Here is a 13,059-nt window from a genome sequence, read left to right as displayed (position 1 = left end):
AAACATGATTGACAATGCAATCAAACCAACTAAGATTAAATTCAAGATTGAGGAAATATAGATAAAACTAAAGATCAAGGAAACGTAGATAACAGCTAATTTTATTTTCATATATGGCATTTCAGTAGGCATCAGCAGTTCTCTCTATATTAAAAGTCTATATGGGATTCTCCTCATTTCAAACTAATACTAACATTACAACACTGGATCATTGGCAATAATTCCTATGAAAATAGGTTAACACGAAACGAGTTCTAACAGACTTGCACACAGTATCTGTTGCATTTAACCCTTCAGTAAACATGTCAATTAGTGGTCCTCTGCTGAGGCAACTGCATGCGTAAAATGTCTTCTCTAGGTAGATTGTTCAATTCAGAAACTTGTAAACCTTCTTGCCCTGTAAGCGCCAGAAGATGTGTACCTTCCTTATTTTTCCGGAAAGCCAAGTATAAGATACTGCTCAGATAAACTAACAAACATGAGGCACCTAATAGTCCACAAAGAACTTTAGCCGCCTTTCCTAAATGGCTATCCTTGAGAGAGGTAACTAACTTTTCTGCTAAATAGTATATATTTATTCCCATGATTAGTGTACCAATAACCCAGGTGGCTGCTGAAACCTGTAAAAAGTATTAAGCGGAAAAAATGATCAGTCAATGTGGAGCAAAGGTTGGACAGCATTGCTAGTATTCGAAATAAGAAAAGAAACCAAGAATGCAGAGAGAACTTTTTGGCCAAGCCATAGGCATAGAAACATATTATGGAATATACACATAAACGATTTTCAAACTACTAACAAGAAAGGTGATTGGAAATTACGGCCTAAGTTAATTATGCAAAGAAAGGGAAGCGCCCATTGTCGTACCTTTTGAACTCCCAAACTCCTTTATTGTTACCCAATGTGTTTCAGTTTGATGCTATGCAACTTTTGACAAAATGAGTCTAAACTTTTTGCATGCAGGTTTTGTATCAGAAAGTCAACTATCCTGATCAAGAGAGCAAGAGTTCTATACTATTAGAGACTAAGGACCTACTACAGTTGACCCAACCTTGATGCTGTAAAATCGGGCGCTCTTGGAATTAGTTGCTATCCATTAAGCTACAATTGTTTCATCAGTATTTTTAGTTTTTTACACATGAAACTCCTGTAATTTCTCAAATGTGCAACAATAGTGTGCAAAAACTAAATAAGAGCATCTAGAAGATCTCTCACCGCAACTGGATTTGCATGTGAACCCATCTTGGTCTTACTGCTTGTGAATTTGAGCAATGGAATCAGAGCAAAGGGGAGCTCAAAAGATAAGATCATCTGCAGAATACAGATAAGATATTTGGATTAATATTAACAATCTAGAATACGAACTTCTCATGAAAATTTTGCCAACCATGTTAAAACTGAGACCTCAGTTATGTATCATGTTTGTGTTATTAGCAATAAACTTTTAATGTCAATGTTCTAAACTGAATTGAGTACCTAGTGTACCCCGTTATAGCAATTATGTATCTGTAAGGTTCCTCTAAATGAACCAGTCAAAAGCCTCATTATGCAACCAGGAAAATGAGTTTGGCACAAAAGAAATGTTTCTGAGCAGGATAGTAAAAAAATATGACAGCAAAATGAAGCAACAAATGGTAATACACATTGAAGAATAAGAGACTACGTGCAACAACTAAATGATACAACTAATAAAGAGAGGAGGAGATGTGGCTAGTCCCCTACCTCTCCTCCCACATAAAGTACGACAACACTCATCTACCTACTAACTTTCCATCCTAATCCTCGACCTCCAAACCTTCCTATCTAGGGTAATGTCCTCAGTAAGCTGCAGTTGTGACATGTCCTATCTAATCACCTCCTCCCAGTTCTTTTTCGGTCTACCTCCAACTCCTGCTACAATCAACTCCTCACACCTCCTTAGTGGCATCTGCGCACCTCCTTTTCACATGCCCGAACCATCTTCGACTCATTATGTTTTGATTCTTGATCTCAAGAACAGTACATTCTCAGTTTTTCATCTTCCCAAATAAGTTTCTACACCTATATTTGTATGGTAAGAATAGAAATATCTAGAAAATGACAACCGGGTTGTGCCAATTCAAATATGCATGTGTTTAATGTTCCACTCCTCTAAGCCAGTCCATGGTCAGTCCAATCCATGGTCCTTTTAAGGAGATCAATTTTATTGTTATTTATCAAACTCATGAATAGTCCATATAATAAGGTCAATTTATATTTTAAGTGTTGTTACATATAAACATAGAGCTCAGCATAAATGGTGGAGGACTCAAACGACCTCTTAACATTTTGGGGGTATAGAATATGTAGACCTAGTTCACGCAAGTGGAAGACCCCCAACAGTCAGTCCACTTGCCAAGTTTACATTATCCAATTTCATACCACAAAAGAATTTTCCACAGGATGCCCAGTGTTCTAATAACTGTACGAAAAGCTTAAGTACAGATACTTTACCGAAGCAATAATGATCAAGTTTCCTGCCCCACCAGAGCCTCCAATGAGTGAAACAACTAAACTTGGAACTATGGCTAGGCATCGAGTTAAGAAGTTCCTAATCCATGGCTTCAGCCGCAAATCAAGAAAACCCTACAGAACAAAAACAAATATTAGTTGCACAACTTTGAATAGTTAACTTACTACCTTAAGTTAAAACATAACTGATCGTTGATATCATAACATTCTTGACATTCATTGTGGCTCTCTTGCACCAGATAAAGGAAGATGTTTGGTTTTACATTTTACCTAAACTAATCATGAAGGTCCACCAATCAAGAACCAACTTTGAATAAACCTACACAGATTATCAAAACAGAACACTAATTCGATTTTACCTAACAATTATAGATTATAGAACCTCATTCCACCCCTAGTTTTAGGATACAGTAAGAAGTACAAACCCACTCAGATATATTTCTCATGTTCTTTGATAAATTAAGAAATTGGTCTCTCCATGAAACGAGTTGATCCCAAATGCTTGTCTTAGATCTTAACAAAGTTGAATACAGGTGATCAAGTTATGTTTTTTAAATGTCAAAAAGAACATGAGAAATTATTAGACAAACTGATATAGCATTTGATTACCTGCATAACGTATTGCCCAGCGTATGTCCCAGTTATAGTCGAACTCTGCCCTGATGCTAGTAAAGCAATTGCAAATAGCTTGGAACTCCAGTTGCCTAAAACATTCTGTAAGTAGTAACGTAAAAAGGAACATCGTCATTAAGACTTAAAACATCATAAAATGGATGAAAAAACATAGCTTTGTATAATTGAATCTCAATGACGTTGTAGTATGGTGTCACCTACTTTGAGTAAAAAAGAGGCTTTGTTCAAGTCCAAGTCCTGACACTTCTCCTGATCATCTGGGCTCATAGAAGGGGAATTGCAGACAGCACCAGTTACTGAGATAACTGATACGTTAATAAGAAATGCCAGCATCAAAGCCAGACCACTTTCGATCAGATAATATCTGCATGCCTCCTGGAAAAAAATATTTCACTAATTATGTCAAAACCTGCACACCTGTAAGTTGTAACATAATCCTATACAGAAATTCAAAATAAAAAGAAAGATTAGGACATCAAAATAGTTTAGGATGTTCCAATGTGAACCCAAAATAATCCTTTAATTTTACAGGAACTAAAGAAAAAGGAGAACAAGAAATGAACTATCTTTTAAGTCAACCACGTCGTGTACGAAGGTTGCAGACCATCTTACTCGGGATTAACTTGTCTAACCACACAATAATTGAACTAATAAATTATTGAGATAAATTTGGGTACGAGAAGATACTCCAAACAAAATGACAACATGAGTTTATAGTAACATAGTATGACCATAAGCATCAACGATAAAACGATGATACTTGATTCACAGCTAACATCAGCAAGCATAGGATAGTCAAATTTTCTCTTTGTTCTCTTTTCTTAGGTTGATATGCATGCATGAGGAGGTTTTTCATTATTAAACATACTTTGATGCCATTGACGGATCGAGGGATTTTCCTGGAAAGCACCAGGGCTGAATGGAGGAAAAGATTGTGGCTGCAGAAAGTGAAAATTATCAGCATGACAATAGTAAAATGATTATCCAAAAAAAAATACCGAGAACATCCATATACACTTACGGCATAACCATAGCACCAAGAAGTGAAATAGCAAGCTTAGTAGCACCAGTCCCTTTGAGTTGAGGAACGAAAAGCCCGTGGAGAACTTCTGAGGAGTCTGGTTTTGCATATCCAAGCTCCACAAAGAAGCATATTGCTACGGTAAGTACCAGGAACGCAATAAAGAATTCAAGTGTCCGAACCTGTAATGTTAGTACACTTCACTGTCAGCTGAATAAGAGACAGAAGGATAGATACAAAGACATTTGTTTTAAACTAGTTTTAGTCTACGTGTGTTGCACATGTGTACCACGTTAATCAATAAAAACTAGATAAACAAAACAAACTGATTTTTGAAAAATAATGCTAACATTAAAATAAATGCAAAAAAATATTCAATGTCATTATATTGGCACAGTAGCTAAATCTAATATGTTTAATTTGAACATAATGATGACTTAACTTAAATTAGTTGTATAGTAAGTTAACTTAAAATTTTCGTGGAAACAATGCTCTCGGTGCACGATAGCTCCCTTTGCTAACTTGCACCAAAACCCATTCTCAATGGCAAAAAGAGGTCGAGGTAGGCCATGAAAAGATGTGCTGATCGTTGCAAAGGCTACGGCACGTGCCCCCCTGTGGGGTAAAGGATAGACACTGGTTTTGAGTTGAGTCCTCAATCACTGCGACTGAAATAAGGGGAACTCCGGTAGATGAGGAATCACTTATACACAATCGAGAAAATGGGATGAGTACTGAGAATCTCTATTGCACATATTCAGAGAAGTTATATTGGGTAAGGGTGTTATTGAATCTGGGTCCACAAGCATTGGAAACATGAAGGAAACTACCCAAGGGGTGCAGGAAGACGAGCCAGAAACCCAACCTTCAGGTCCTAAGACAGGAGTTGCTCAACAACTAAATTTCAGGGAAGACGCAAATACAGATGGAAAGAAAACTTGGAACAGCCTGTTCACATTGAACCATACTGCCACCACGGGTCTGCCTTTATCCTACAACCCACCGAAGATAATTGATGGACGACCAGTAGTGGTATTAGAGGCACCGGAAATAGCGAAACAGACTGATGAATGGAATAATGCTCTAGTGGCCTATATGTTTGGTGAAGCACCTGCCTTCTCCTACATGACAATTATATTGCTAGGTACTGGAATTTTGTTGCAGTACCTGAATTATATAACCACGATGCGGGCTGCTACATAGTGTAATTCCAAAACCAAAATGATAGAGATGAAGTCCTGTTCACTGGCCCTTACACTATTAATAGTAGACCCCTCATCCTTCAAGTCTGGACACATGATTTTGATTTTAATCAAGAGTTGCCTACTACTATACCATTATGGGTGAAGCTACCTGACCTCCCCTTGAATTATTGGGGTGCGGAAACTCTTAGTAAAATTGCTAGTCGACTGGGGAAACCACTCTTTGCAAATGCGTGTACCGCTAAACAGAAAAAATTATCCTATGCCAGAGTCTTAGTGGAAATGAATATAACACAAAATTTGCCAGAAGAGGTTGAAATTGTTGATCCTGCAGGAAGGACTTTAGTTCAAAATATTAAGTATGACTGGAAACCTCTATTTTGTAAGAAATGTACAAGATTTGTTCATACATGCAGCGTCGATGAGGGTAGAAACATTCAACTGCCAAATAGGGAGGGGTCAAGCGGAAAGAGTTTCGCCAAGACGAGGTAGGAGAAATCAGGTGCAAAAGTGGATCCCTAGACCAGGGAAAAACAATGATACATGCCTCCCCCCACATATAGATGGTACAGATGATATGAACAAACACGATCAAAATAAGGAACCTCACAAAGCAATGAGCATACAATACCAGAAACAAACAGAGGAAAAGCAAACGAAGTTACAAGAAGAGTGGTGCGACACTCCAGAAAGGATAATCATTTCCATTGGCATGGACAGCTGGCAAAGTGGTTTATCATATGCAGAGTTGGTGCAGTTGGATACCTCTCAGAGGAAACTACAGACAGGGACAACATTGAAGATGGCTAATGTTTTCTCTCTACTGTCTGAGGGAAATGAGGGGAGAAGACAGACTGAGAAACCTCCTGAAGGGAGGGCACACCTCTCTCTTTGATGAACTGGTTAATCTGGAACGTAAGGGGCATGAATATCCCCTTCAAACAAAAGGAGATGACAAGGTATTTGGTAAAACACAAAATTTCTTTGGCTGGAATACTAGAAACAAAGGTGAAGGAACATAAGTTCTCTAAATGTGTGGATAAGATAGCTAGAGGCTGGAGTTATGCACATAACTACTCATTAGCTGAAAATGGGAGAATCTGAATTTTATGGAAGCCTGCTGAAATAGACTATTCTGATAGAAGAAACACATAATCAATTTATGCATCTAAAGGTAGCAAGTAAGAGTTCCAATTTTCATTGTCTGCTAACAGTGATCTATGCCAAAAATTCTAGAGCGGAAAGGAGAACCTTATGGCAGGAATTACTCAGAATAGGTCCTACCATCACTGAACCTTGGTGTATTTGTACAGATTTCAATTCTCCCTTACTAGATTTGGACAGAATTGGGGGCCAACATGTCAGTGAATTTGAAACAAAAAACTTCCAACAAGTAATAAATGTGCTAAACCTTACAGATATGAAATCTACCGGAAGAAGGTATACTTGGACAAATGGTCACATATGGAGTAGAATTGAGAGGGCTCTTTGTAATAATTCTTGGGTGATACAACACGGAACACTGACAGCTCAATGCAAGGAGAATAATTTTTCTGATCACTCGCCGATTTCTTATTGAGCACCACAATGCAGGTAGTGGACACCACAGACCTTTCAGATTTCTGAACATACTGACTGAACATGAGAACTTTTCAAACATTGTGACGACCATCTGGAAACAAAATGTAAAAGGAGGAGATATGTATAGAATATGGCAAAAAATGAAGCTGTGTAAAGAACCTCTCAAGAGGTTATTTACGCAGTTAATGGGGAGCTTAGACAATAGAGTCGCTGAGGCAACAGAGAAGCTAGAATCCATCCAAAAACAGATCACTCAGCATGTGGGGACTAGTGTAGCCAACACTCTCTTTGACATAGAAAAAGAAGTTGTAGTTGAACTTCAAAAGTGGTCTGATCTCCAGGAGAAGGTGCTGAAACAGAATCTAAGGCTCACTGGCTTGAAGTAGGAGACAACAACAACAGGTATTTCCTTGCCTGTATGAAAACTAGAGCCAACTTGAATAATATTTCTATTCTAACCAGTCTTGATGGTAGACAGCTCCTAAAACATGATGAAATTGAGAAAGAGATACTTCAATTTTATATAAGCTTGATGGGTTCTAGGAATAATTGTCTGCCTAGAATTGATATAAAGGTAATGAGGAAAGGACCAAGACTTTGACTGATTAAACAAAGGGAGCTGGGCAAGACTGTTACACAAGAGGAGATTAAAGATGCTTTATTTGATATACCTGATGACAAAGCTCCTGGTATTGATGGTTATAATGCATGTTTTTACAAGAAATCTTGGACCCTTGTTAAGGAGGATATTTATAGTGCTGTTCAAGAGTTTTTTCACAAGAATATTTTGTTGAGAGAGGCTAACACTACAGTTGTTACTCTCATTCCCAAAAACTCTCATCCTGGAACAATAAAGGACTTTAGGCCAATAGCTTGTTGCCCCATTCTTTACAAAATTATATCCAAGGTTATCTCTAACAGAATTAAAAAGGCTATTGATGAACTAGTTGGACCAAACCAGTCTGCTTACCCACCTGGAAGAGTTATATCAGATAACATAATTCTCAGTCATGAACTGGTAAAAGGCTACACAAGGAAGCAGGTGTCACCTAGATGTATGATCAAAGTAGACATCCAGAAGGCATATGACTCTTGAATGGGTATTTCTCGAACAAATACTACAGAATTGGGATTTCCCAGTAGAATGATAGCATGGATAATGATTTGTGTTACAACAGTGAGATACAGCTTCCTGATTAATGGTAGATTGTCCAGCACAATGGAGGCAAAAAGAGACCTCAGACAAGGTGATCCTATGTCCCCTTATCTCTTTGTATTGTCTAAGGAATATCTAAACAGATGTCTCTCCACCTTACAAGAGAATCGAGAGTTTAATTACCACCCTAGATGTCAGAAATTGGGCATCAACCACCTTAGCTTTGCGGGTGACTTGTTGTTCACAAGAGGTGATGTGAAGTCTGTCCAAATCCTGAAAAATAAGTTCTTGATGTTCTCTGAACCATCTGGTCTGAAAGCCAATCTCACTAAGAGTCAAATATATTTTGGAGGGGTGCCTAGGGATACTAAAGAAGACATCTTACAGAACCTTGGATACGAAGAGGGAGAGCTTCCCTTCAAATATTTAATAGTACCTCTGTCAACAAAGAGGTTAACTGTTGCAAAATGCAGGCCACTAGTAGAGAAGATAACTGCTAAAATTCCTTCATGGATGGCTAGAAGGGTCTTATATGCCAGAAGAATTCAACTAATTAGAGCAGTCTTGATGGGAGTGCAAGTTTATTGGTCACAACTATTTCTGCTCCCCCAGAAGATTATTAAACTGGTAGAGGCGCTACATGTAGAAGCTACTTATGGTCAGGAGAAGCACAAATCATCAAGCGAGCTCTTGTGGCATGGGATAAAATATGCTTACCCAAAGAGCGGGAGGACTGAACATCATCAATATGTGCATCTGGAATCAAGCAGCACTTTGCAAATTACTTTGGGTTTTAAGTCAACAGAAGGAAAAATTCTGGATCACCTGGATTCACACGTACTATATAAAAAGGCAAAATTGTTTTACTATGGACCTTCCTAAACAATCATCATGGATGGTGAGGAAGATACTAAATATGAGGAAGTTTTGGGCATCCACATTTCAGAGGCATATAAACGAATTAGAGGAGATGTAGCTAATGTAGAATGGAGAAGCCTAGTTTGTCACTCAGTTGCCTGCCCCAAACAAGTGTTTATGTTATGGGTAGCACACTTCATGGAAGATTGAGAACCAAGGATGTCTTACTCAAATGGGGCATGCAAATTACAGGAGATTGTGTTTTATGTGGAAGTCACCTTGAGACCTTGCCTCACCTATTCTTTGACTGTGTGTATTCCACTGAAGTGTGGCAAGGAATACTACTTTGGTTGCACTGGCAAAGGACCATACTGATATGGGAACAAGAATGTTGTTGGATACAACAAACATGCAAGTCAAGAACCCAAGAGAGGCTCTGCTCAAGGCATGCTTCGCAGCTGTGGTACATGGTGTATGAGGGGAAAGAAATGCCAGAATTTTCAACAAAAAGAACAGGAATAAGGAAGCAGTGGTACATGAACTAAAAATAAACATGTGCATACGAGTTAGGAGAAAGGCGAAACTCTTTACTCATATTCTGTCTCTATAGCATAGTATACCGATAGTATGGTGGACTTGTATAGTTGTACTGGATATTTGTGATGAGCAATCAGGTTTGATTGACTCTGGCTTTGTAAATATTTACTGGTGATTAATAATAAATGTCAATTAATTGCCAAAAAAAAGCATATAAAACCGTTTTCTAATTATTGCGTAAGAAATTGATAGATCACTATCAACTTAATTTCTGAAAAAATGGTTCCATTTTTTGGAGAATAAAAATATAGCTGTACTATTTTTAAAAAAAGTTAATGTTAGATCAGACTAACCTTTCTATCTCTTATTGAACTTAGATGAGGAAAAAACTGTCATAAAACTGAACATCTGATTTTTGTGTAAGAAGAGGCATAAATCTTTGCTTAAATTGTTACTTGGGTTAAATTATTCAGAAAGAAAAAACAATTTGAAGTACTAAATATTAAGAATTCATACCTAGTTCGATAAGAAAAGATTGTTTTTGACAAGGCAAAAAAGGCGAACGACATTTCGCTTAGGAGCTTCGTGTTTTTAAATATATAGATAGATACTCTCTGTTTCAATAACTGTTGACCATTCATAACCAATTTATTCATGCTCGACATGTCAAGCATAGGTTTTTGAAGTGAATGATACAAACATACCCCATATTGTTGCAATAGAAGTAGAGTCAAGGTACTCAGCCCTGTGATAAGCACGCCACACCATATTGGTATTTTGAAGAGCATGTTTAAAGCAAACGCTGTCCCAATGACTGCACAATTGAAAGGACACTGGAATTAAGAAAAAATTCAACTGGTTCAACTTCAACATGAAAACCCTAAGCTATTCGGTCCTATCTAACTTTTGATAATCTACAACTAATTTTGCAGCACAGGTAGTCTAGAATTGACGTATGTTGTGCGAGTTATTTCTGTCATTGCTATAGCTGAAGAAAATAGTTTAATTAACTTCAGCATGAGAGATGTATTCTCCTTTTCCTTGATTATTTGAAGTTTGCACATTCTAATTACACATTGTCTCATGCATGCTGCATAATAAATGCCGAGCAAACTTGTTATAAACCAAGATGGAGCTGACAGGACTATATTAAACCTCTTACTACTAAGCTTGCTTTGAAAAGATAGAAGTCTCTTATGAGATTGTATCAAGAAAGATTTGAAGTCTTCACTGTGTTAAGGAACACTTACCCTCAGGAATGTCACACGCCACAATAGCAATTTCAGCTATGACCCATAAGATGAAATTTGGCACCTTTGCATACTCCTTTCTACAATGCTCCGCTAGATGCTTTCCTGTAATGAAGCCAGGAGTACATCGATATCATCCCTCTTATGCTTTTTAGAATGATAAGAAGATCAAATAATCAAAAATCATGAACCTGTAACAACCCCAAGATTTGCTGCCAGGGATTGGATCACAAGAGCGGCAAAGGACGCCAGTAAAATTATCCAAAGCAACTGCGGAACATGTACAAGTTTTGTTAGATAATTGTAATTTTACTCTAGACATATGCATACTAGATCTAGAAGAACAGAGCAAAGCAGATACACACCCCATATTTGTACTGAGCCCCGGCTTGTAAATCAGTTTGAACTGCAAGACACATTGTGCAGAGATAAAACAGTTACATGCAGAAGTAAATGTGATCAGTAAATCCAAATTCATTACCAAGACTTACAATTTCCAGGATCGATATAGGCAATAGAAACAAGGAAACCAGGACCGATATATGAGAATATGTTCTTCCAGCTTTTCTTCTGCAAATATAAGAACATACCTTAATCGATTCACACTAAACTTAATCCAACAAAAATGAAGAAATGTATTCCAGCTGTAACTAATGAATAATAGCTGCACAGATACATTGAAGAGCTAGACAAGAGGAGACGTGTTACAGAAGTTAGTATTACCAGCTTTCGTTCTCCATTATATAAGAAACAAAATCACTCAACTGATTACTCATCACACTGGCGGGTAGTAAAGTCAGAAGTACAACATTCAAAACAAGCTCAAACGTAGAATTATGGCAGAGAATTCACATTATTTCAAGATCAAGAAAGAACTCCAGTAAAATCTAGCCACACACTGTCATAATTAACCAGATTCTGTACATGCTCATCTTCAAATTGAGAGGTCCTTTATCAGTGAGTTCAGTAGCAGGGGCGGATCCACCCTTGCGGTACCAGGTTCATCTAAACCCAATACTTTGGAATCGGAGCATAAATTTATGAGTAAAAATTCAATAAAATTATAACAAATAATTGATGTGAACCCAAAACTTTAAAATTATATTGAGTAAATACTAAGAATCTTAAAAGGTGAACTCATCCACCTCGATTAAGTAATAAATAACTACGAATCGTGAGTAGCTACAAAATAAAACATGGATTATGGGGGTAAAACATCATTTTAAAAATGATATAGGAGAGAGAAGTCAGAAAAAGTAGCAAATATTATAAGAGTCAGATAACTGTAAAACCTTTTGGAGCTGGTAATTGACTAATAGCTAAAACAGAGTAACAGACAGATGAAAATGGCAAACTCAGAAATAGTAAAACTAAAGTGGTTTCGAAATCTTCTATATACACCAAAGGTAGTTGCTTTAGGCATGGACCACAAACCTAATAGTTGGATCCATGAGGAGACATGTATTCAAAAGAAAATCAGGAAATCCAAACTTTCCAACTTAAAATTTGATCCAGTTTTTTCATCTATAAATTTTCCCAAAACTAAGCAAACTAGAATTAAAGAAATATCCAACATCTGAAATCAAAATTAAAATAAAAAAAAGTCTGTAAAATTCATACTAGTAAGATATAAAAACAAAACAACGACTACTCGATTGTTTCTAATAAACATTACCTGTTCATAGCTGTAGTTGATAATAATTTGGATGAATATATGACAGATTTATTTGAAACCATTTTTTGAAGTTGTGATTTTTGAAACTTGAAGTTGCAGAACAAATTTAGCCGAACAAGTATTCAAAAATGGCCGAACACTGGTTTATTATCAAAAAATAATATACTTTTTTTTTTTTTGTTTAAAAAGTGAAGTTAACATAAGACAAAAGAAAACAGAAAAGGACACAAAATACAGAGTGAGTGAGAAAAAGATGGAGAGAAAACTGACATCGGGTACAACAATCTGATCATATTCAATATCATCAATTAGTGGCTGATTCGAGTGGGTCTTATTTGCAGGGCTTGTCATAAACTGCGGTTGTGGGGACGAGCTCGCCGCCATCTTCTCGCCCTCAGTAAAAATCCTCTGTTACAAAAATATTCAACAGTCAATAATTACAGTCATATCCACGATTTCAACGGAATGAGTGTACCAAAAAAAAATAAAATGAATTCATTTGATCTTTACATTTTTATTACCGAAGCTGTTAAATTCTTAAAATTATAGATCCTTCTTATTTATACAAAATATAATAATTAAGAGAGGCTATCGTTTATATTTAAGTACTTTATTAAAAAAAATATAACATTACTATATACAGTCTAGTGTGGGTTTG

General features: G+C 36.8%; 1 protein-coding gene across 1 annotated transcript; it reads right to left on the bottom strand.

Moving 5' to 3' along the window:
* Positions 1 to 85: 85 nt before the first annotated feature.
* On the bottom strand, positions 86 to 12,855 carry LOC125832448 (metal transporter Nramp6). The gene is made up of 13 exons (XM_049511601.1): positions 12,672 to 12,855; positions 11,218 to 11,296; positions 11,092 to 11,132; positions 10,918 to 10,996; positions 10,727 to 10,831; positions 10,181 to 10,290; positions 4,143 to 4,324; positions 3,990 to 4,059; positions 3,323 to 3,496; positions 3,098 to 3,202; positions 2,471 to 2,602; positions 1,214 to 1,309; positions 86 to 620 (listed from the first exon to the last, which is right to left on the bottom strand). The coding sequence occupies exons 1-13, from the start codon at positions 12,783 to 12,785 to the stop codon at positions 306 to 308; spliced, it is 1,602 nt and encodes a 533-aa protein (XP_049367558.1). The 5' UTR covers positions 12,786 to 12,855; the 3' UTR covers positions 86 to 305.
* Between the last annotated feature and the right edge of the window lie 204 nt (positions 12,856 to 13,059).

The sequence above is a fragment of the Solanum verrucosum genome, unplaced genomic scaffold (genome assembly GCF_900185275.1).
Source record: "Solanum verrucosum unplaced genomic scaffold, falcon-dt-bn FXZP01000009.1, whole genome shotgun sequence".
In the NCBI taxonomy this organism is placed as follows: domain Eukaryota; kingdom Viridiplantae; phylum Streptophyta; class Magnoliopsida; order Solanales; family Solanaceae; genus Solanum; species Solanum verrucosum.
This window is presented reverse-complemented; position numbering and strand designations above follow the sequence as displayed.